The 19,492-nt window shown below is 57.3% G+C and overlaps 10 protein-coding genes across 10 annotated transcripts in view; 6 read left to right on the forward strand and 4 right to left on the reverse strand.

Moving 5' to 3' along the window:
• Nucleotides 1-215, reverse strand: part of SPRG_22329 (hypothetical protein) — a gene marked incomplete at both ends in the record, with an annotated part of 574 nt that extends 359 nt beyond the window's left edge. Inside the window, one exon of the mRNA XM_012353321.1 lies at nucleotides 15-215. Within this exon, the coding sequence (XP_012208711.1) occupies nucleotides 15-215 (201 nt within the window). The remainder of the gene's footprint in view (nucleotides 1-14) is intronic.
• An 808-nt stretch (nucleotides 216-1,023) lies between these two features.
• SPRG_21306 (hypothetical protein) lies at nucleotides 1,024-1,607 on the reverse strand (the record flags this gene model as incomplete). Its single annotated transcript, XM_012353322.1, has 3 exons — nucleotides 1,024-1,311; nucleotides 1,358-1,502; nucleotides 1,546-1,607. 3 exons carry the CDS (start codon nucleotides 1,605-1,607, stop codon nucleotides 1,024-1,026), a joined length of 495 nt encoding a protein of 164 aa, XP_012208712.1.
• A 490-nt stretch (nucleotides 1,608-2,097) lies between these two features.
• SPRG_21307 (hypothetical protein) lies at nucleotides 2,098-2,780 on the forward strand (the record flags this gene model as incomplete). The annotated part of the gene is made up of 2 exons (XM_012353323.1): nucleotides 2,098-2,252; nucleotides 2,300-2,780. 2 exons carry the CDS (start codon nucleotides 2,098-2,100, stop codon nucleotides 2,778-2,780), a joined length of 636 nt encoding a protein of 211 aa, XP_012208713.1.
• Nucleotides 2,781-3,048: 268 nt separating this feature from the next.
• Nucleotides 3,049-3,719, forward strand: SPRG_21308 (hypothetical protein; the record flags this gene model as incomplete). Its single annotated transcript, XM_012353324.1, has 2 exons — nucleotides 3,049-3,203; nucleotides 3,251-3,719. The coding sequence occupies 2 exons, from the start codon at nucleotides 3,049-3,051 to the stop codon at nucleotides 3,717-3,719; spliced, it is 624 nt and encodes a 207-aa protein (XP_012208714.1).
• Nucleotides 3,720-5,303: 1,584 nt separating this feature from the next.
• On the forward strand, nucleotides 5,304-5,828 carry SPRG_21310 (hypothetical protein; the record flags this gene model as incomplete). Its single annotated transcript, XM_012353325.1, has 1 exon — nucleotides 5,304-5,828. The coding sequence occupies one exon, from the start codon at nucleotides 5,304-5,306 to the stop codon at nucleotides 5,826-5,828; it is 525 nt and encodes a 174-aa protein (XP_012208715.1).
• An 835-nt stretch (nucleotides 5,829-6,663) lies between these two features.
• On the reverse strand, nucleotides 6,664-7,140 carry SPRG_22330 (hypothetical protein; the record flags this gene model as incomplete). The annotated part of the gene is made up of 1 exon (XM_012353326.1): nucleotides 6,664-7,140. One exon carries the CDS (start codon nucleotides 7,138-7,140, stop codon nucleotides 6,664-6,666), a length of 477 nt encoding a protein of 158 aa, XP_012208716.1.
• An 854-nt stretch (nucleotides 7,141-7,994) lies between these two features.
• Nucleotides 7,995-9,496, forward strand: SPRG_21311 (hypothetical protein; the record flags this gene model as incomplete). Its single annotated transcript, XM_012353327.1, has 5 exons — nucleotides 7,995-8,514; nucleotides 8,564-8,781; nucleotides 8,825-9,179; nucleotides 9,230-9,331; nucleotides 9,381-9,496. The coding sequence occupies 5 exons, from the start codon at nucleotides 7,995-7,997 to the stop codon at nucleotides 9,494-9,496; spliced, it is 1,311 nt and encodes a 436-aa protein (XP_012208717.1).
• A 42-nt stretch (nucleotides 9,497-9,538) lies between these two features.
• Nucleotides 9,539-11,085, reverse strand: SPRG_21312 (hypothetical protein; the record flags this gene model as incomplete). The annotated part of the gene is made up of 6 exons (XM_012353328.1): nucleotides 9,539-9,670; nucleotides 9,723-9,958; nucleotides 10,033-10,195; nucleotides 10,247-10,430; nucleotides 10,477-10,920; nucleotides 10,982-11,085. The coding sequence occupies 6 exons, from the start codon at nucleotides 11,083-11,085 to the stop codon at nucleotides 9,539-9,541; spliced, it is 1,263 nt and encodes a 420-aa protein (XP_012208718.1).
• A 1,000-nt stretch (nucleotides 11,086-12,085) lies between these two features.
• On the forward strand, nucleotides 12,086-13,472 carry SPRG_13611 (4-hydroxybenzoate polyprenyl transferase). Its single transcript, XM_012353315.1, has 6 exons — nucleotides 12,086-12,255; nucleotides 12,301-12,556; nucleotides 12,620-12,756; nucleotides 12,801-12,916; nucleotides 12,978-13,096; nucleotides 13,149-13,472. Exons 1-6 carry the CDS (start codon nucleotides 12,111-12,113, stop codon nucleotides 13,327-13,329), a joined length of 954 nt encoding a protein of 317 aa, XP_012208705.1. The 5' UTR covers nucleotides 12,086-12,110; the 3' UTR covers nucleotides 13,330-13,472.
• A 711-nt stretch (nucleotides 13,473-14,183) lies between these two features.
• On the forward strand, nucleotides 14,184-15,319 carry SPRG_21314 (hypothetical protein; the record flags this gene model as incomplete). The annotated part of the gene is made up of 3 exons (XM_012353329.1): nucleotides 14,184-14,432; nucleotides 14,484-14,986; nucleotides 15,046-15,319. The coding sequence occupies 3 exons, from the start codon at nucleotides 14,184-14,186 to the stop codon at nucleotides 15,317-15,319; spliced, it is 1,026 nt and encodes a 341-aa protein (XP_012208719.1).
• Nucleotides 15,320-19,492: the final 4,173 nt, after the last annotated feature.

Here is a 19,492-nt window from a genome sequence, read left to right on the forward strand (position 1 = left end):
ACGGCGCGCTGCACGCGCTCGACGATCATCGGCAGCTGCTCGCTCGGCGCGCTCAAGAACGGGTACAGGAGGTTGATGTGCGGCGGCCAGCGCTGGAACGCCTTGTCGTGGGCCGCGCGGACCCGCTGGACGCCGTCGTAGTGCGGGCTCGACTCGTGCAAGATGACAGCAAGCGCAGCTTGGTGCGAAAGGTGCGACGGCAGAGCGTTCTTCATGTGTCTCGTGGTGAAATTGGAAATGAGCATCCGCCGTCCACTCGGCCACGTTGACACGCGTGAGTGTTGGTGTGCTGCGATTGGTCATGACGACATTATCCGGATGATTCGGATCCCGATCTTGTCGAAGGGTTGTGGATCTCGTTGGAGCTGTGAGTGCTGGTGGTCATCGCACCAGCACTCACCGCAGGTCGGCCTCTTGCACTTTGTTGCGGCAGAGCACGTGGTGCGCCTTCATCGATTTGATTAGTGGGTGGAGCTACGGTACAGGGCTCGGATCGGCGTTGGCAGTTGGGAAACCCCACTGAGACGAGGTACCACGTAAATAATATTTACGCGCCACGCGAATAATATTCGCTTGACGTGAGGTTTTTGAATACCTACCAGTGGTGAGGTTTTGGCCGATTTGGTTGGTGAGTCACCACCCAAATCGGCCAAAACGCCAAGCGCCCATGGTTATAGTTTAAATTGTCGGTGGTGAGTCATTATTGAACCGTTGCAACAGCGGGAAAGATCGATTCGAGGCTCATCTAAGCTCTGAGCTCGATGGGGCTGATAGGAAGCCGCATTGCCTCAGCTAGGACTCGGTAACGCTAGTTTTTGCTCGATAGAGGTGGTGAGTTATTGTGAGCGTCAAAGTCAGGCTTGGTGAGCTCATGTGGGGAAAATCGGCTCAAACGGGTGAGAGGGGGTGGCGAGATGTTAAAAGGTTTACAGTAGTGTAGTGTAGTTGTAGTCGATAACATTGAGCTTATAGGGACGCATATATCATCATCATCTTTGTTCTCGTCGAATGGACTCGAGCGCCTCACAACTCGGTCTTGGCGGTCTTCTTCTTTTTCTTCTTCTGCTTGAGCTTTTCTTTCGCAACGGCTTCTTGTCGAAGTCGCTCTTTCTCTTTTTCCATGGCCGCTTCGTCCGTGCCCGGAGGGTAGTACGTCTCGTAGTCCCAAAGCACTTCTTTGACCTGCTCTTGGTTGACAAGAAAATCGACCAAGTCTTCGGCGAGCCAGCCGCGCTGCACCTTTACGAGGAGCTTGTCCGGGGTTTCGTTGAGCTCGAAAAACTCGGCTTCAATGCCGCCGTTGAAGAGCATCTACATGTTCGTAAAAGATACATTCCGCTTCCACGAATGCACGCACCGATTTCCACATTTCGGCAATCGCGTGCGTCGGGTCGGGAATTTCAGGATACAAACGCACAAAGTTGGGCAGCGCCGAGTCCTTGAAGAGAATGAGCATCGTCTGCGGAATGCCCACGTCGCCGACAAAATTCGGTCGCTTCTGCCTACGCTGCGACATCAGGACAACTCCGACACAACGAGACGCACCGTTCTTCGGCTTGCCGACGCTTGTGCATCAAATCGACCTCGGGCTTGAGCTCTTCGTCCATGTCGCCTGTCTCCCACGCCTTCTCGACAGCTTCGTAGTCGATGTCTTTAGAGTTGAGCCATGCCGCCGCAGGCCACACGAGCGACGACGCCAGTACGACCAGCAGTAGTGCAACCGAGATCCACACAGACCGCTTCATGTGGAAAGATACAAAATGACAACGATCTTGGGAAAAGGCGCGAAATGCGACCGCTGGAAAAACATCAAAGGTCACCCGGAAGCGTCGCCGTCGATTGCGGGCCACAGGCAGACAGGGACACGTGCCGAGTACTCCTTTTATTCTCTGGCCATTGAATTAAAGTGCTGCCATTATGCTACAGGATGTATTATAGCTTGGGTAGCCCAGCGATTTGACGCTCGATCTGAGATGGCGTCGAGTTCGAACGTGTTGTCATATTCGCGAGCGGAAGCGACCCGTCCGGAACCTCAACTTGAAGACGAAGTTCGAAGCTTGTGGTACATCCGGATCCGGATACAAAAAGCAAAGTTCCATGTCGACCGGGACGCCTGCCATCGTCGTCATTGGCGACTCGATCACGCAGCAAGGCGCGATCGCTAGCGCCAATGGGTTCGTCTCGCTGCTGTGTCAAGACTACGTGCGCAAGGCCGACATCATCAACCGCGGCTGCAGCGGCTGGACGACCAGGTTTGTACCCGACACAATGCCACGTGTCATCGTGCTGAACGGTGTAGGACGTGGCTGCCCAAGCTTGAGTTGCTCCTGACCGAGTGGGCACACCGAGCGCCTGCACTCGTTTTGATTTTCTTGGGCGCCAACGACGCAGCGCTGCCGCACGCGCGCGATGCCCACCAGCATGTGCCACTCGACGAGTACGCGGCCAACTTGGCGGCCATGGTCGACACGCTGCGTGCTGCGAGCCCCGATTCGCGCTTTCTTTTGATCACGCCCGCAGCGATCGAAGACGCCAAGTACGCGAGTCGCTCGAATGTCGAGGCTGGCAAGTACGCTGACGCATGCATCGCTGTCGGGTACAAAAAGGGCGTTCCGGTGCTCGATGTGTGGCGGCCGATGCAAGGCCGACCCGAGCTTCTTCGCGACGGTCTACACTTGAGCGTCGAAGGCAATACATCAATTCATCGCTGGCTCACGACGACCATCGCGGAGCAATTTCCCGCCTTGACGCCGGACGCGCTCCCGACTGTCTTTCAATAAGGCCCCCAAAAAATTGTGGCATGCAGAACTTGTCCATCTCGTCTTTGGCTCCCGTTTGTGTATAGTATCAGTGCATAGGTGCATCATTGTTGTTGCTCCGACGCAATGTGTTGTGGTTGTTCCTTCCATTCTGTAGGCACATGGCTTCGTGGCGATGCCAAGCACGCCAGCAACCGCCGGTTTGGATCGCAAAATCGAAGTTCGAAGTCAACAAGTGGCGATCTTGCCAACTTGCGGCCAGCCAGATCCCGCTCTACCAGCAGCCACAATGGTCGTTGGTGCTCCGATCATCGTCACGCTCGGCGACTCGATCACGCAGAATGGCGCCAACCCCGACATCATGGGTTACCAGGTCATGCTCACGCAGGACTACGTCCGCAAGGCCGACGTAGTGAACCGCGGCTGCAGCGGCTGGACGACCCGGTATTCCCTTGATCGCGTCGCCGCCCTCCTATGCACGTCCTGTGTAGGGACTGGGTGCCCAAGCTCCCGCTCCTCGGGCGCGAGTGGTCGCACAAGCCGCCGTCGCTCATAACAATTTTCCTCGGCGCCAACGACGCCGCGCTCTTGCCCGAGCCGCAGCACGTCCCGCTCGAGACGTACGCCGGCAACCTCAAGATTCTGCTGCAAACGCTTAGCGCAACCTTTCCCGACTGCCGCTTCCTCTTGCTGACGCCGCCGCCGATCGACGACACGCGCATCAAGAGCCGGTCGAACGCCGAGGCTGGCAAGTACGCGGCAGCCTGCGTCGCCGTCGGCGCTGAGCGCCAGGTGCCGGTCGTGGACTTTTGGACGGCGATGCAAAACATGCCGCATCTCCTCTCGGATGGTCTGCACTTTAACCGCGCCGGCAACATTGCGGCCCACGCGCTGATTCTGAGCGCGATCCGGCAGCACTATCCGGCGTTGGCCCCGGAGGCGCTGCCGTCCGAGTTTTAAAAGCCACGTCGGGCCGAGCTCGGTCGATGATTTGCTGCTTGTTAAAACCCTTTATAAAAAGCATCGAAACGGACTTATCGTTCCATGAAAGAAGAAAGCCCAACGATAAATGTCAGAATTCATTTTGCTCCACAGCAGCAACCAACCAACCAGCAACATGCCCAGCTTTGAGGACGACCACGTCGAGTACGGCACGTCGGACGCCGCCGACTACTCGACGACGCATGGTGCGGTCGAGGCCAACGAGACGAGCAGTGTCACCGCCGTGCACGCTGCCAAGGCGCCGACGCCCAAGTCAACCCCGCTCTTTGTTCTCAACTACATTGTGTAAAGCCAAGTGGCAACGATGCGTGATGACGACGCCGGCGTTGCGTGCGTAAGGCCGACTCAATCGACTTGATTTTTATTTGATTTCTGAGAGCGCCCACTCGCCGAGTCGACGCATGTCGGTTTATCCTGCGCGCCTTTTGGCAGCACGAGGGACATGAGCGTAGCACACACGTGTCGTCGTACCCTGGGGCGTAATTCTGTTCAAGAGTACCGCCTGTCCGTCTCTGGTGCTGCGTCAACAACGGTCGACCTCGCGGCCGAGAAGCGCCGCCAGAAACAAGGGACTACGAACTCTCGACAGAGATGTGCTTTTTTCTTCTTGAACGCATTGCGTAAGCATCGTCGTCTGATCCTTCTTTGCTCTTGGAACCCAGCTTCAACACCACGAGACAACCAATACGTGGCAGGCCACGGACGTAGCACGACGTCCGAACCAGATGCAGCAAAGAAGCCGATGGATACCAAGAGGAATTGGCATGTTCAAGGGTTGCGCGAGGTCGGACGTCAACACGCAGCAACGACTACACGCGCCAAGGGCCACGCACGTCATCGCATAGTGCTGTGCTTGCGAATCGCTGCGGCGCCATACGCTGTTGTAGAGTAGACAAAGGCATTGTTAGATAATGTAGTTGACGAGCAACATGGACTGGCAGGCTTCGTCTTCGTCGTGCGTCAGCGGCGACGTCACCGGCTTGGCCGGCGACCGCTCGGGCTGGGACGGGGTAAACGTCATCGGCGCCGTGTGCTGGTGGTCGTCCTGGAGGAGAATCGGCATCGTTGTGGCTCGAGGTAAATTGCAAAGTGAACGCCAAGGTGTGTGAACCGTCGCAATAAGATCGTAGAAAATCGCAAAACTGATCGGCGTTGCGCAAATGTTGTTTTTCTTGCGACTGCCCCAAGTTGATGGCAGCTCCCAATCTTGCCTCTACCACTCTGCACGATGGCTTCCTCGCATGCATAGTACGCTTTGAATCTAGAGCGCGAAACTGCACGCCCATGCCACGAGCTCTACAACACAGCTCAAGTGCAAAGTCAGAAGAGTCAAGTGCAATCTGAGAGCGCACAGCACCAACGAAACGTGGCGGCTTGATGATGGCCAGCGACCACCATGACGTGGCAACGCAAATATTGATTTTGAAAGGAAAACAAAGTCAAAGGATCGATTGTGACAGGATATAGTGCGAACGCACCAATCACCGTGCGTCGCGACAAAGCTGAGAGTCGCCAACTTGCCGCCGACGGAAAACTCTTGTGATGCTGCGCTACGGCCGCGCCCCGCCCTACCGCGCCCCGACGTGGACGCGCATGGCTTTTTTTGGCTGCCAAGCTTGCGCCCACCGGTGGCGCTCAGCCCGCGGCGAAGCGGGCGTGTACCAAAAGTGCAAGCACTGCTTCGAACCCTGCTACCCGACCGAGTTTCGCCTCGTCGCGCCGAATAAGGACGGCAACATGAATAAGGAGACGGCCATTGGGCACAACATGGAGCTCTGTGGCAAGTGCGCCGAGCTCGGGTACTCGTGCCAATACGCGCTCGACGACTGCGACGAGGACGAGGACACGACTGAAGCGATCCAAGCTGGCAGCGTCGAGTGGGAAGAAGCGTTCGAGCACGAGCTCACGGCGGCTACTACTGCGCCGGCGCCGGCCGTCAAGTTCAAGGTGCGCCCCGAGAAGCGCCTGTCCCAGAAAGAGCGCCGCAAGCTCGCCAAGGAGCAGGAAGCAGCGTTGCGCGCGCGACTGGCTGCGCAACTGGCGGCGGCGGATGACGACAGTGCGTAACCAAGCCACACTTCAAGATGATTTTGGGCAGTAGTGTACTGTCTTGGCACACCGCTTGGCGCATCGAACCGTGTGGAGGATGGACTGATGATAGACCGTGCCGCTTTATGACATGTGACAGATGCGCGTGCGTGCATGCATGGGTGTTCGAGAGGCTGGCGCGACAGGCGCCAAACGAGGCAGAAGAGACCCAATCTCTTTTTGTCAGCCAGTACGGAGGTCGAGGCCAGCGCTCGATGCAGTGATAGCCTACAGTGCGGCTGCAACGATAACTTGCACGGGCTACCCATTATTGGAGTGCTATCAGTAGTTGCTCTATCATCTCGTCGGGCTGTCGCGAAGAGGCTCGTCGCACCTGCGTGCTGCACCGAATCACGCAAGGTTCACTCGCGCGGCCAAACAAGACAGGCACCTATCGCTCTATCAGCACAAGTAAGCATTCACAGGTCCGTTGACGCAGCAGCTACGTATGATGGATCGTGCTTGGAGATCACGCGGACCTATCGTCGCAGCTCTCGTCCTGCATGCGCGCAGTCGGTCCAAGGACGAAGGTTTCGACGCCGAGACGTTGAATACAGCGTGGTTCACCCACGCCGCAGCATGCAGCAAGCGGTGCGATTTGACGCACGCTCGACGCTGCTCTTCGGGCGATGTCGGTCTGAGCAGCCTGGCGGGCGAATAATCGATCCTGCCTGTATGGCGGATTCGATGTCAACGCTCGAACCTGGCCAACCGAGGTTCATGGCCGCATGCTTGCTCGGACGAGACTACAGGCAGTGAACAAACTGACATTGCACGTGCTGCATTACAAGAGCATCCCATGGCGTCGCATCGTCTAGTACGACGACTTGGTCGGGAAGTCGACGAGGACGGTTTCCTTGAGCTCGTCCTCGCGGTACGGCGTCGTGTCAATATTAATGGCCTTGAGCGGCGAGACCTCGACGTCGTCGGGGATGACGCCATCGGGAAAGCACACCTCGAGCGGCAGCGGCGGGTTGCGCATGAACTTGGAGCCGCCGGGCATGTGCACGACAACGTACGGGTCCGGGTGCGTGAACTCGACGAGCTTGGCCTGCGCGTCGCGAATCAGGCGCTCGGCCACGGCCGCCGACGCAAACTTGTTGGCGTCAAACTGGGCGCGGATCTTGGTCGCTTCGTCGTTCCAGAGGCGGCGGTCGATGGCCCAGCTGTCGAGGAGCTTGAGCGAGCGCTTGTACAAGCGCGTGACCTGCTGCTTGTGGCTGAGCGTCGGTGCGGCGCCACGGACCGAGAGCGCGGCCTGCAGGAACGCGTGATTGAGGTTCGTCGCCATCTCTCCACCAGACAAAATGAAGCCGGCGGAGGCGCTGCTTGTCACACTGGATATGCATTCTCACAGGTTGTACGATGGCTGCACACACGCAACTGGCCGGTTACAAGACCGATAATGGCTCGTGTTGCAGCGATATGGCGGTGGCTCTTGGTGCAAAGCAGTAGTGTCAAGCTGGCGGCAGCGACGACTGCAACACATCAGCGCAGTCTCTGGATGGACCTGGGTTCGAGTGAAAGGCAGTACGACGTGGCCATTCCGCACCAAAGGCAGCAAGCTGGAAGATCGAGCACGACGAGCAACACGCGAGACTCTAGTGCGTGTGTATGAGCCTGCGTCTAGTCTCTTGAGAATGCAATGCTAGCAATGTTGCACCTGCATGCTGCCGTCTTGTCGTGCGCTATGTTGCACTTGCCGCCAACTTCAACCCCAAGTTGACGAGCGACTGTGCGACGGCAGTCGCATACTCGGTCGACTGCGGCTGAGAGACGTTCGTGTAGACAATGCGAAGCTACGTGTAGAGAGTGGTCTCACGTCTGAGGCGGAGGCTAGCTGACGACTGGCGCCATCTTCAAGCTGTCGAGGCAAATGGCGTGCGTTTAGCCGGTCGGTCTAGGGTCGTCGATTTTGATATCTTTTTGGCCAATCGCAACCATTTGTCTCGCTAAAGTTCGTATCCAAATCGGCCGCGACGCCGCTCCTTTAATAAAATAGAGTATACCTATACAAAGAAAGAGGTAATTCAATGCCATGCACTTTATGCGTACTTAATATAAACATCCTGTGGAATTAAATATCGATAATTATGCTGTTTCAGAGAGACTTGGCCGCGCAACCAGTTTCCCGCGACCACAGCCATGGCCCTCGAGCGCAAGCCGTCGACGACCGCCCGCGCCCATGACCGCTTCGTCATGAAGAAGAAGACCTTTGACATGCAGTTCGCCCACATGTACATGAGCCGCCTCCAGGCGCTGGAGCCACAGGTCCGTGCAGCCGTCCTCGCCGACCCCGACGTGGCAGCTGCCGGCGTCTCGATCCTGCCCAAGATCATCGACCTGCGCGTCGGTGACGTCTGCATCATCACGGGTACTATCTTCAAGGTGCTCAAGAACAAGCCAAACTTGCTCGACGAGTTTGTCGCGGACGAAATCCTTGCCATTGAAGAGACCGAGGACGCCTTCTCGTCCGAGACCGACGAGCTCTTCCTCGAAGACGAGAGCGGCCGCGTCGCGCTCAAGGGCAAGATCGACATTGCAGCGCTTGTGACCGGTGTCATTCTCGGCGTCCAAGGCGAGATGGGCCCCGATGGCGAAGGCTTTGCCGTCACGCGCATCTTCCTGCCCGCTGCCGCCCCGCAGCCGACGCCGCTGCCAGCGCGTACGTCCGCCTCTCTACATGCGATGACACTCATGGCATGCGTGCGTAGGCTCGGACGATGCCTACGTAGCCTTGCTCTCGGGCTTGAGCTTTGGCGCGTCCGGTGTCCAGCAGCACCCGGTGGCGACGGCGCTGGCCATGGACTACCTTGCCGGTCGCCTTGGCGCAGACGATGAGAAGGCCTTTGTAAGCTCGATTGTTCACACCATCATTGCCGGCAACTCGCTGGCCAAGCCCGCGAGAGACGTGCTCCTCGAGCCGGTCAAGGTACATCGATACATCCTCGTCCCGGGACCGACACATGTCCTAGAAAACGAGTGCGAGCGAGCTCGAGGTCAAACCGCTGCAGCAACTCGACCTCGTGCTCTCGTCGCTCACGTCGACGATGCCAGTGGACATCCTTCCGGGTGCGTGGGATCCTAGCAACGTCATGCTGCCGCAGCAGCCGCTCGCAGCGTGTCTGCTTCCCCACGCAATGCGCTTTGCCACGTGCTCGCTCGTCCCGAATCCCTACGCCTCGTCGATCGACGGCGTCACGTTTGTCGGCACGTCAGGTCAGCCCGTCGACAGCGTCTTGCAGTGCTCGCTGGGGCAGACGCCGATCGAGGCGCTCGAGCACCTGCTTTTGTGGCGGCACTTGGCACCGACGGCGCCTGATATTCTGGGTACACCCTCTCGTTTGTCTGCTGCGGTGTCAGTATACGAGTCGCTGTAGACTGCTACCCGTCGCCGGGCGACGACGTCTTTGTCCTCGATTCGTGTCCCCATGTGTTGTTTGCGGGCAACCAACCGTCCTTTGCGACCAAGCTCGTGACCGGTACGCTCGCAAGTCTGTGCGAGTCGAAGGTCGTCATCGGCGGTTCTAGGTCCCCAGCAACAGAGAACGCGCCTTGTCTGCGTGCCATCGTTCGCAAGCACAGGCACTTTTGTGCTCCTGAACCTCAAGGACCTCTCGGTGATGCCTGTGACATTGACGCTTTAAAACATTCAAAACACACGTCGCGTAAAGACGACCAAAGAGCTTCTACACGAACCACGACGGTGGATGGCGCTGCTGAAAGCAGATTTGCGAGTGCTCCTCGACCGCGTCGATCGAAATCGATTGCTGGCAGAGCGAGCACGAGATGTAGCCATGGGGCGTATTGCCAGTCGGCGCCTAGTCGCGTGGTAAGCATGGCATGGGGTAGAAGCTGCGAGGGTGTACGTACGTGCAGCGTTGAGCGCGGCTCGATGACCGCTTCCAGGCCAAGGTGGAGGCGGCATTGGCGCAGGGGCAAATGCAGTGGCAGGACACGGTCGCCGCTGCACGTCGATGGATCCTTAAAGCCAACAAGGCACTTGGACGACGACTGGCCGCGTTCGTGGCGCTGGATCGCCGCCCGAAGGAGGTCCCGCACTGTCCAGTCGCCTTCGTACCCGATGCGATACTGCACGAGCTTGTCGACTAATAGACCACGAGGTAACTTCTGCATACATCTGTCTTGCACAGATAAGACATTCTTCTGTGCACATCTATACCTTTGACGAGGACGCTGCGAGGTGGCAGCGCCAAAAGCAGCTGGTCGGCGGTCAGCGACTCGAGCACCGTGGCGCCAAATTGCGTTCGAACCTCGGACCGCAATTTGGCGCGCTCGTCTGAGAGGCCCCACCACGCTTCGAGCTTTTCGGAAAAGGGCACCGGCTACACATTTTTTCAACTCGGTGCGTCTGCAATGACGTCGTAGGGGTGTACCGGGATGGCCTGGAGGATTTGGAGGTTGGCATGAAAGCTCAGCTTCCAGGCGGGTAGCGCATAGTCTTTGGCGCGGTGTAGAAACTCAATCGCGCGCTCTGCGTGGCGCTGCGCGACGTATAGGTCGCAGAGACAGAGGTACGCGACAAACAGCAGCGTTCGGTGCTCAATCTCAATACCAAGCCTAGATGCATGTCAGGTTGAGATGGGGAACGCGAGGGGTCACCCACCGAAGCCCTGTCTCGACGTGCGCGTGGGCTTGCGTGAACCGACTCAACTTGGTGTCGACAACGGCTATCGCTAAAGTTGCCGCGATCTGCACGTCGACGAGCTCGAGACGTAGCGCAAACTCGAGCACCATGAGGAGAAGGGACACGACCATGGGCTGCGGTGCTACCGCACTTGCCGACTGCGAAGCAGCTTCCAGCTCCAATGCGTGCTTGAGATGCTGCACGAGCGCGACCCGGAGCCCTGCGTGCAGCACAGAGGTGGTCGATGACGGCGCGGCACTGCTGCTCGTGTCCAGCTGCATGTAGAGCGTCATGATCTGGGCTTCGTACGCAGGCGCGTGCCGATGACACAAGTCGAGGTCGACTTCGGGCTCACTCGACACCTCGCCGTCGTCTCTCGCCTCGTCGTGGCGGCGCGGGACATATGCGGCCATCTTGTGGGGCCTAAAACACACGTTATTTTAGTTTTAGCGCACCGAATAGACCAACAGGTGCCGTGTCGTACGAGGGGTAGGTGAAGTTGATGTCGTGGAGGGCCAGTGGGACGAGTGCCGCGTTCTCAATGTCGTCAAGGTCGAGACTCTCAACCGGCACGGTTAGCGGCGCCATGGCAGCGACCAGTGCGTCCAAGAAGGCGCCGCGTGCGGCGTTGTACGGAAACGCGAGCCAGAGACTCGTCTGGTCGGTCGCGTGAAGGAGGAGGTCGCTGCGGCGCGTCGCAATGGCCGAGCCGCGCGTGGTGTATGGCAGATAGATGGTGCAAAGACTATGGAGCGGAATCGTACCCAAAAGAGAATAGTCGTGGATCGATGCCACGTGCGGACACGGCAGTAACTCTGTCCTCGTGCAGGCGCAGGCTGTGGACTGCCGGGTGTAAAGGGCAAGGTTGGGCGATACAAGAAGCACAAGGTGGTACTTGGCAGCCGGCGCTTTCGCGCAGTCGTCTTTGGTCACGAGCTCGGCGAACGCGCCATAGACAGACCCGTGCTGCGTGGCCGGTGTCATCCGTCGTTTCGCAAAGTGGCGCCAACTTGCAAGTTGCTAAATATATACTAGTAATTTGTATTGGCTTATGCGCGCTCCTCGGCACGACTTGGTTCAGATTGTAGATGTTCGTATTATAGCACATTCCTTGGAGAGACTGCTGCAACAAGGTGTCTTGAACGTACTAGTAGTAGACATGTGTCGGGTGTCGATAGCAGCCCAGGAGGCGAAGGCGACCGTCGATCCATTGGCGACTCTCTAATTACACCAAACTAGTATCGATTTGCTGTTGGCGATGTCGTCCATCGGCGCGTTTGCGAGATATACAAGTCGAATCAAGCTCTCGAAGAACGAGCAAGGACGTTGCTCACGTATACATACGTGTGCTGTCCCTCGAGGATGCCGTGCTCAAGACGGCTTTGGCCACACGCGTTGCGTGCGTCTATCCACTCGCGACCGCCTGTCTGCATTTTATCCGGAAATACATCCGGTTACGAGTGCTGGTGCAAACTGCGCGCAATCAATCACACACGTGAACCATGGCAGCTCTCTTGGCGCGCCGGTCCATCGCTACGGCCAGTGTCCTTCGCCCGTCGGCCCACCGCCTTTGCTATGTGGCGCCGCGCCGACTGCCACTCGTGCTTCGAAGCATGAGCTCGCTGCCACCGTTGCCGACAGACAAGACCGACAAGCCCGATGCCAAGTTTGCCATCGAAAAGCAGACGTGGGCCGAGCAGCACGCGCCGCAGTGGATGCTGCCGTACATCCAACTCGCGCGCTTGAACCGCCCTGCAGGTAGACGACAACGCGTGGCTCTACGCTGATATGCATGACCGCTAGGCACTTACATGCTGCTGTGGCCGACGTTTTGGAGCACAGCGCTCGCTGCCCCCATGGGCGCGTTCCCGGACCCGAAGCTGCTCGGGCTCTTTGCAGCAGGCGCGCTCATCATGCGTGGCGCCGGTTGCACGATCAACGACATGTGGGACAAGGACTTTGACAAGCAGGTCGAGCGCACGAACCAGCGGCCGCTCGCGTCGGGCGCACTCACGTACCCGCAAGCCTGGCGCTTCCTCGCGCTGCAATTGTCGGCCGGGTACGCCTGGCGCTCTTTTACAAGAGAAAAAACAGACGGGCGTTACGAACGAGAATGGTCTAGGCTCGGTGTGCTCGTGCAGCTCAACCCGTACACGATCGGCCTCGGTGCGTCGTCGCTCGTGTTCGTGGCGGCCTACCCGTACATGAAGCGGGTGACGTACTGGCCGCAAGCCATGCTCGGGCTCACCTTCAACTATGGTACATGGCATCGTCATGACGTGGCACGCTCAGACGCGGTCTAGGCGCGCTCGTTGGGTGGGCGGCGGTGCACGGCAGCTGCGACTGGAGCGTTGTGCTGCCACTCTACGCGGCCGGCGTCTCGTGGACGCTCGTGTACGATACGCTGTATGCGCATCAGGTAGTCTCCCCTCGTTTGTGGAGAATATGACAAGGACAATATTGTTGTTTCTTGATGTCAGGACAAGACGGACGACAAGCGCATTGGTGTCAAGTCGACCGCGCTCCTCTTTGCCGACAAGACGCAGCCGATTCTGAACGCGTTCTCGGTCGCTACGATTGCTGGTCTTGGCCTCTCGGGGTAGTTTCTCGATCGTTGTGCTGCGTGTCCAATAGCCATTGATTGCATCTAGGTACATGGTGGACATGGGCGCTCCGTTCTACGGGGCGCTGGCGGCCGCCGCGGGCCACCTCGCGTGGCAAGTCAACACGGCCAAGCTTGACGACCCGATCAACCTCCAGACGCGTTTCGCGTCCAACAAGTACTTTGGCGCGCTCGTGTTTACCGGCATCGTCGCTGGCAAGCTCTTTTAGACACCATCGCTTGCTACAAGAAGGCACGTCCTTAATATCGTAAACGCAGTCGTCCCTGACGACGCGCTGTGTGCTGGTCGGCGATGACCCAAGACGTTGCGCAATCTCATGATGCCAATCAAAGAAAAAAAAGGATCAGGGAGCGTACGCGTCTTGTGAGATGTCTCGAATGGGTGCAATTGATTTCGATTCACAAGCTCAACAGAATATCATGCTGTGCAAGCGACACGATAGCAACTCGTGCGGAGCTCGAGTCGATCGTGGTCGACGACCTACAACAAGAGTGCTATGGTGGTGGCACTCAATTTTCGCTCGTACTTGATACGGTGATGAGTTATTAAGCCGCCGCACATTCCGGCACTACGACGACGACGTCTACTACTATCTGCAAACCACGAATATCCCACTTGCGCTGATATCGCAGCTGAGATCCAACGCAGCTAGAAGTGACGACGAGCCAATCGAGCGATGCGGTGGCCATGACCGACTACTGCTTGCACATGAGCAGCGCGCCAGATGCCGTGACGAGGCAACCGCCCACCACGTGGCACGCCGGTGCGAGTCATCGGCCCTGGCATGCGAAACGATCAAGTGACCTAGTACGCCTGCCAACAAATCCAGTGCAAAAGGACACGCTACCAACCGTTGCCGTCGTCGTCGTTGCGGGAAAGACACAGACACGGACACGATATCCTTCTCATTCGCACAGAGTGCTGTGTTGTATTAGCTGTTGCCGCCGTGTCTGTACGACGGGCGTCAACATCTGGTACGTTCGATTACCGCACCAGCAACCCTATGGACGACGACCTCGCATCCCGTTGTTGTGCCAGAGTATATTCCATCTTCGTACTGAGATGGAGCGAGGCGACCGCGTCTCGGAGAAGGACGCGCTGGCGGCGTATGCTCGCCAGCTCCAGCGCCGCCTCGTGGTCTTGCGCGCGCACCGATCGATGCTTCTCTCGTGGGCTGACGTCGCCCGCGCGCTCCAGGACGAGATGCTTGAGGCGGTTCGCGATCACCGTTCGCTGCGCCAGCAACTCGAGACGCATGTCCTCCTCGTGAGCGTCCTCAAGCGCTGGGTGTACGCGACTGCGCCCGCGCCGGTATTGTCGCCTTTTCCCAACTCTCGTAACCGTACCAACGAACGGTTATAGACGCCGTCGCACCAACCGAGCTGGTCCGAATCCTATTTGTTTCACGGACCACATAGTACCCGGCGCATTGGCTACAAGTGGCTTGCCGACCAGCTCTACCACTGCGTCAGCAATGTCTTAAGCCACTCGGAATCGCCCGAGCCCTCCGCGCGGTACCAAGTGAGCTGCGAGAAAACCCTTTTCCAGATCCAAGGCGTGTGCACGCGCACACTGGACTGCGACCTCGCGACCGCGTCGACCGCCTATTGGATCGCCGAGCGATCGTTCGCCCACTGCCAGCAGTCGGGCTCGTTTGTACTGGACGACTGGATAGTATGTGATGACGAGAACGACGTGGTGTACGCGCGCGAGGACGTCGGGCGCGACCACCAAACCATTTTAGGCCACAGCGTGTATGGCCGGTACTGCGCATCCAATCAGTCGGTCATTGTCGTGCGCTCTCTCTTGCACGATGAAATGTACCCGCTGGACCCCGACCAGTGGAGCGTCGACAGTAAACAATGGTACGTACAGCGACGGCAACCGCTCTTCATTGTACGATTAACGGTATCGGGTGGTGTAGGAACGTCCTCGAGCCTTTAAATGGCGGCACGCGCGTCCGAAGCGTCTATGTGATGGGCCACCCCGCGACGACCCGCGGCTTTGTGCGGCTGCAAGACTTTGTGAAATGGACCAACCTACCAGCGGCGTGCGAGAAGGCCGTGCTTTTGCAGCGGCTACAACATCGGTTTTATATGCGGCAAGGCTACCTGCGAGCGATTTTTGACGCCCATTTGCAGTTCGTTTTGGAGGCGGTCATCGCGCGCAATCGCCTCGAGCAGCAACTGCAGAGCTGATACAACGGTGTTTGAGAAGAAACCAATTTAGACATTTGGGGAAAGAAGGCCACCGTGTTGTGTTGTTTTTTTCATTTCGATACATAGGAGAACAGGTGTGTTAACATGTAAAGGCGTGCGGTTGGTCTTACCACCACGGCCTCGGGGGAGGAGTGGTCGAGTGCTTATCGGACGTCGAAATGACGAGAGAGATTGCCTAGCTCAGCTCTTGAAAAGATTGTCTTGAGCTTCTTGCGTCGCAAAAACTCTCCTTCCTAGAGGCGTTGCTGTTGTGGATCTGGGTCGATCGATGGTTCCAAGAGCTGTTGGGACGGGGTCGCATGAAAATTGAGCGGTGGGCATCACGAGACAGCCCCGTGTGATAACCTCACTTTCCATGACATCAATCAGAAAGTGGCGCTCTCTCCGGGACGCGAACCCGAATCTACCTGGCGGAAAACCAGTGTCTAAACCGCTGACTAAAAGAAGTCGACAAGCACCACCCCGTCTCGACTGCATTGGCGTCCCAGTGACGCTCCACAAGTTGTCGACTATGTAGTGCCGAGACCAAGGTGGTTTTTGGTTTCGAGGGTCAGCTGGTGCGAGTGCCTGGGAACATATCAAGCGGACATGCAAACTCTGTCTGTCCCCCGTCATGCTTTTGTACTTTCGATTGGCGCTTCTACTTGTGATTGGCTTCCATTTTCTTGTCGCATTGTACCGATGTACTTCAATAGAGCCTCTTGGCTCGTCTCCGTACCGGGTACTGCAGCCTGCTCGTGCACACTACACTAATCGGAGCGGGGGACGCGATTATCATGAACTAGTAGCCGTTGATGGCTGCTTCATGAGGAAGTCTGAGATGTATTATTCGTTATTGAAAGGACCACAGTAGCTCGCTGCCGATTGGTGTGGTGGCCAGGCCACCGCAAGAGGCCACCGTGGCCTCTTGCGACAATATTGAGACCAGACGCCAAGAGCAATACACCATGTATTATTACAGTAATACCTAAAGGGCCGTCGCTGTCCAAGGGCCAAACGTGGTGTGGCATACAAATGACGTCACCTAAAAAACGTTGGCGACATGAGTTCTCTCGCCTTGATCATGTCGCCGCTGCATGTCCAGCGCTGGTACTCGAGTACATGGATGTGTAATTGCGATTAGCAGTCCAACAATGAGCATTTGCATATTGATCTTTACGAGCAGTGGTATTCAGGTTGCTATTTTCATCAAGTCTGTCGACGTCGAGGATCGAACCCGTGACCTCGAGTAACGAAGATGTGTGTTGCCGTGGCCGCGACACGACAACAAAGGTCACTGGGACACGAATGGATGGCAGGAGAAAGCATGGCGTTGCACCGTCACGGCCTCGTGGCGACGTGCCTTATATCCCGTTTACAACTTTAAGCTATATATCTTTCCTTCTGGGTGCATGCTAGTTTGTCGCCGATGGTTGGCTAACGTCCCAGACTGGAACGTTGGTCGTTCGCCTCATGCACTGGAAGTTCCAGAGCATGAGGCATCTGTGGCAGATCACTTGCCGGTAATCATGCGCACCCCCGCTGGGTTGATTCGTTGCTTGTACGGTACATCTAGCTGCGGCGTGCATACGACACCTCGACAGAGTGACACGCTTGCTCTTTTATTCTAGCGCATTTCGCACAGTCTGCACTGCAGACTGTGCGAAATGCGCTGTACGGTTCCAGTTGGTAGCAACACCAACCCGTTACGGCTGCGATATGCCGCTCGGCCTGGACTGTGATTGCGGCGGCTCCGCCACACCATGTATCTTTCGCGGCGGTGGGATGACCACCCAAACCACGTGGCCGTGCATGACTCGGCGATCTTCTAGAACGAGTATTTCTCAAAACCCCGCAATATGCCTGCTATATTCGCAAAACCCTCGCAAACTCACAAGCGAGCCAAACGCAACCCCATTGCCTTTACCCTCCTTTTAGAGCCAATCAGATCCACGTCTTCCTCGATGGCGGGGTTTCTGCAGATACTTGAGCAAATTGTGGGCTCTTTATTGTCGTGTGGGCGCGAGCGCGCGGTCTCAATTCTGTGCGATAGATAGTGCGTCGACGAGAGTTGTACATGCTAGGGACGATAGTGAAGTTGCCCATTCGGCGCCTCAAATGAAGCCATCTGCTGCGAACCCGTCGGCCAAGCGTGGTCAATGAGACGATCGCCAGGCGCCACGTGGTGGCTGGAAGAAACATGCCGCCAGCGTGACGCACATCCACGCAGCAGAAAATCCATCGCCGTCATTTCACAACGTGCACTGCGCAAAAGCATGGGCATGGCAGTAGCTGAGACGACCAAGAAGCCGCTGCCGTCCAAGCTTGTCATGACCGAGAACGCATACCTCACCCAGTACATGCACACGCTTCAAGAGAAGCTGCTGCATCTCCAGACGCGACAGACGACGCTGCTGCCGTGGGCCGACATCGTTCGCGCGCTGGCCGACGAGACGCTGCAGTGCGTCCACACCAACCGCCAGCTCTGGCGCCGCGTCAATGACCACGCTGCGGTCCTGGAGCTCTTGCACGCGTGGAGTCAGCGCACGTTGGATCCGGTACGAGCACCAATCGGTTTTGACAAATAAACTTGTTACTCCGTGGGTAGATGTCGCCGAGCCATTGGTCGCGGTCGCCACGCCTATTTGGTGGTGATGTCTTGCCGCGCCACTTTGCCGTCAAGTGGCTCGCGATGCAAATGTACCACCAGCGCGACACGGCGCTCGCGCAGGCCGACGCGTGTGGCCCCGAGGATGCTTCGTTTGTCCGCGCGCAGCCGACCGGCGGGTTTGTGGGAGTCGCGCAGCTCTTTCTGCCGCACGCGATTGAGTCGATCGTTGACGCGTGGGTGATGGCCCAAGCCGCATATGCGGTGCACTCGTCGACCATGTCGGTCGTGGTCACGTCGCCCGAGGTTGACATTGTGTACGCCCGGGAGACCACGGCGCTGAGTCCGACCCAATGGCTTGTGGGCAACTGCATTTACGGCCGCTTTACGCAGCGCGATTCCAAAGCCACAACGATTGTCTTGCGAACAATCACGGACGACGAGATGCAACCGATCGATGCACCGCTCTGGACGACGGGCTGTCAACTCTGGTACTGTGCATTTGTGATCTTTGCATCATGTTTTTGTTTCTTTATCGATTGATGGTGGTAGGCTATCGATCGCGAAAGCGACCGACCATACCACGTGCGTCAAAGCTTATTTTTCCATGGACCACCCGCGGTCGTCCCTTGGTCCTATTGATTTGATCGAGCTCACAAGAGCGCTCGAGATACCGCCAACGATCCAGGCTGTCGAGCGTGTCGTCCGTGCCCGGTGCCACGAATTTCAAACCCGGCTGCAAGCGTATGTGTACTCGTTTTTGAACATGCAATAAATCGATGTGTCTACGCTGTACGGTATTACATAGAACTCTCTTGCGTCAGACTCAGATTGTGTGTTGAGCCGTGTCGCTTATTGGTCACGGTTTTTCTTCGAGGTGCCAATGGAAAAAAGCACAGTCTCCGCTGCAACCAACGAGATACTGCATACCAGGGTGCAATATGGCTCGCACCATGTACATTGGAACGGACTGAGAAGCAATGGCGTCTCTACACCGCAAAATGGTCTTCGTTGGAACCACCCGCGCGTGCGTTTGCAGTGCTGCGAAAGATCTATGTCCTTCGGGTGTAATTCAAGGGCAGGGTGCATGTTGGGCGACACACCTGCATCACGCGCAAATGACAAAATTGACATCCATCATTGGAGGCGGCATCTGGTATGGCACCATCTGTCCCGTGTGGTCGGATTACCACCGAGTGATTGATTACACGTCGTACCACCAATGCGAGACACATCGCTGAAACCGACCGATGCGAAGAGCGTACCGTTGAGCGCGTCCACAGCAGCAAGTGCATGTACCAGGGACGGCGAGTCACCCTGCTTTTTCCAGTAGTGAATCATGACTAACTAATGACTCGTGGACGCGATTAGTGAGTCAACTCAGTGATTAGTAGTTAACTAATTCTCACTAATCGCTAGAAATCTTGCGCTTCTTCGACGCCGTGCCGACTGTGGCCGCCGACCTCAGCGTTTCAGCGACGATAAGGCCGGCTTCAGTCTCGTCGTTGTCGATGTTGCCGTCAAGGTAAAAAACTCGATGAGTGTCGTGGCAGCCTCCGAGGTCG

Source organism: Saprolegnia parasitica (assembly GCF_000151545.1).
Source record: "Saprolegnia parasitica CBS 223.65 unplaced genomic scaffold supercont2.120, whole genome shotgun sequence".
NCBI lineage: Eukaryota > Oomycota > Saprolegniomycetes > Saprolegniales > Saprolegniaceae > Saprolegnia > Saprolegnia parasitica.